The 1,839-nt window shown below is 44.0% G+C and overlaps 1 protein-coding gene across 1 annotated transcript; it reads right to left on the bottom strand.

The window, feature by feature from the left end:
* Window positions 1–272: 272 nt before the first annotated feature.
* LOC125528294 (probable cytokinin riboside 5'-monophosphate phosphoribohydrolase LOGL7) lies at window positions 273–1,790 on the bottom strand (the record flags this gene model as incomplete). The annotated part of the gene is given in 6 exon segments (XM_048692788.1): window positions 273–542; window positions 644–787; window positions 897–967; window positions 1,068–1,167; window positions 1,642–1,672; window positions 1,776–1,790. Coding segments are annotated over 6 exon segments (454 nt in total), but the record flags the coding sequence as incomplete, so codon positions are not given.
* Between the last annotated feature and the right edge of the window lie 49 nt (window positions 1,791–1,839).

Genomic DNA, 1,839 nt, shown 5'->3' with positions numbered 1-1,839 from the left:
GAACTATCCCTCTACAAACATATTTATGTAAATTTGGGTGTAAAAATATGACCACTGTGGAGTTGTGCACAAGATCACAAGATGGATTTTAGCGAGTTAATTACTTAACTCGTAATAGCTATTGTAACTTATTTATGGATTTTTGGAATGCTTGCAAATTGTGAAGAAAACAAAAAAGGTATAAGTCACCTATAACATATCCCAGCTGCTTCTACATGTACAACAATGGCCGGATTGGATTCACCGTAGACAGCAAGAAGAACAAAACATACTTGGTAATGCAATTCAAACTTGAAAACCAATAGATGGCAACGACCAGCACACCGTACAATTAAACACAAGAGAAAATCATATCTCAATCGTGACGTTGAATTTCTTTTGGCTAATAGGAAAAACATTAAAGAAAAACAACAAATACATCATCATATCAGTGGAATGAATGTTAGAGTTCATCCATCAGCCGGTGGTGCTGTTGTGTAGCCAAGCTCTGAGATCTCCCAACTCGTCGCTGGGGCCACCTCCTGGTGCGACCGAGTGTATTGCTGGATACATAGAGAAGAAAAGGACATGTAAACACAGTTGGAAAATGGAAATGTAGTGTGTGAATATAAAGATGGATTTCACAATAAAATTGTCATATCACCTCCATCTTTGTCAGCAATTCCGCGGCGGTTGGCGCTGAGACAAGTATGTGTGTACAGTCTGGGTTGATGAAGCCCTCTCTCGCGCCTTTGTCAAACAGTGCAAGCAGGGTATCATAGTAACCATCCACATTGAGCAGCCCAACCTATATTGGTATGATTTTTGTTAACGACGGAAAGCTCGATTCGTTTGGGGCAAAAACTACGGCCAATTTGTCCTCCAGTACAATCTATCTGTTATGCTCGGTTGCTTACGGGTTTGTTGTGAATTCCGAGTTGGGACCATGTTATCATCTCCAACAGCTCCTCCATGGTTCCGTACCCCCCTGATGAACAGAAAATTGTAAGCAAGCTATACTAACTCATCAGCGCCACGATCGGTCGATGATGGTAGAATGACTAGGAAGATCGTTAAGCATGTGGCACCTGGAAGAGCGATGAATGCTTCAGATCGTCGAGCCATCTCTGCTTTCCTCTCGTGCATGTCAGATACAGCCTTTACTTCCCCCACGCTCTCACCTAATATCTGTTGGTACAAGTTAAAGTGGAACTTTCAGAGAAACGGAAGCTGGATATAATGTTGTACATACAAAATCAGACCTGTGTCAATCTGTTGCCCCCCAAAATTGCATGGTCGTCATTTCAGTAAGATGAAATTAATTTGAATGTTTTGCCACACACTTCAAATTCAGCTGAGATAACCACACGTGCCAAGTGAACTTTCAGGTGTACGGCTAAATTCAGATGACAAAACAAAACAAAACAAAAACTTGACCAAATTCACATAGACTGTCGGGTTTTTTTTACTATTATTGCAGGGAAATCGCCAGAACTTGTATGCCTAGAGAAGCAGAGAGGATGGTTTCTTTCACAGTGCAATTTCACTGTCTCGGCATGAACCAGAACATGCGAGCAGGGCTTTTCTTACTCTGGTTAGACTAGACATACACAATGCTACGTACAGCACATAGATAACATCTGAAGCATCGAGATTGCGTACCTCGACAGGCATGAGAGCCCTGGGAATCACCCTGCCAAGAGATCGAACGAAGAAACAGTCAGTGCATGTGTTAGACGGGCAGACCAGAGCACTCTGCAAGAAGCAGAGGAAGCGTTGTATACGGAGGGACGTACCCGACGACACGGCGGGCGGCGGCCGGGGACCCGCCCCAGGCCAGCGGCACGGAGGCGGCGGCGC

Source organism: Triticum urartu, unplaced genomic scaffold (genome assembly GCF_003073215.2).
Source record: "Triticum urartu cultivar G1812 unplaced genomic scaffold, Tu2.1 TuUngrouped_contig_4778, whole genome shotgun sequence".
Taxonomy (NCBI): Eukaryota; Viridiplantae; Streptophyta; class Magnoliopsida; order Poales; family Poaceae; genus Triticum; species Triticum urartu.
This window is presented reverse-complemented; position numbering and strand designations above follow the sequence as displayed.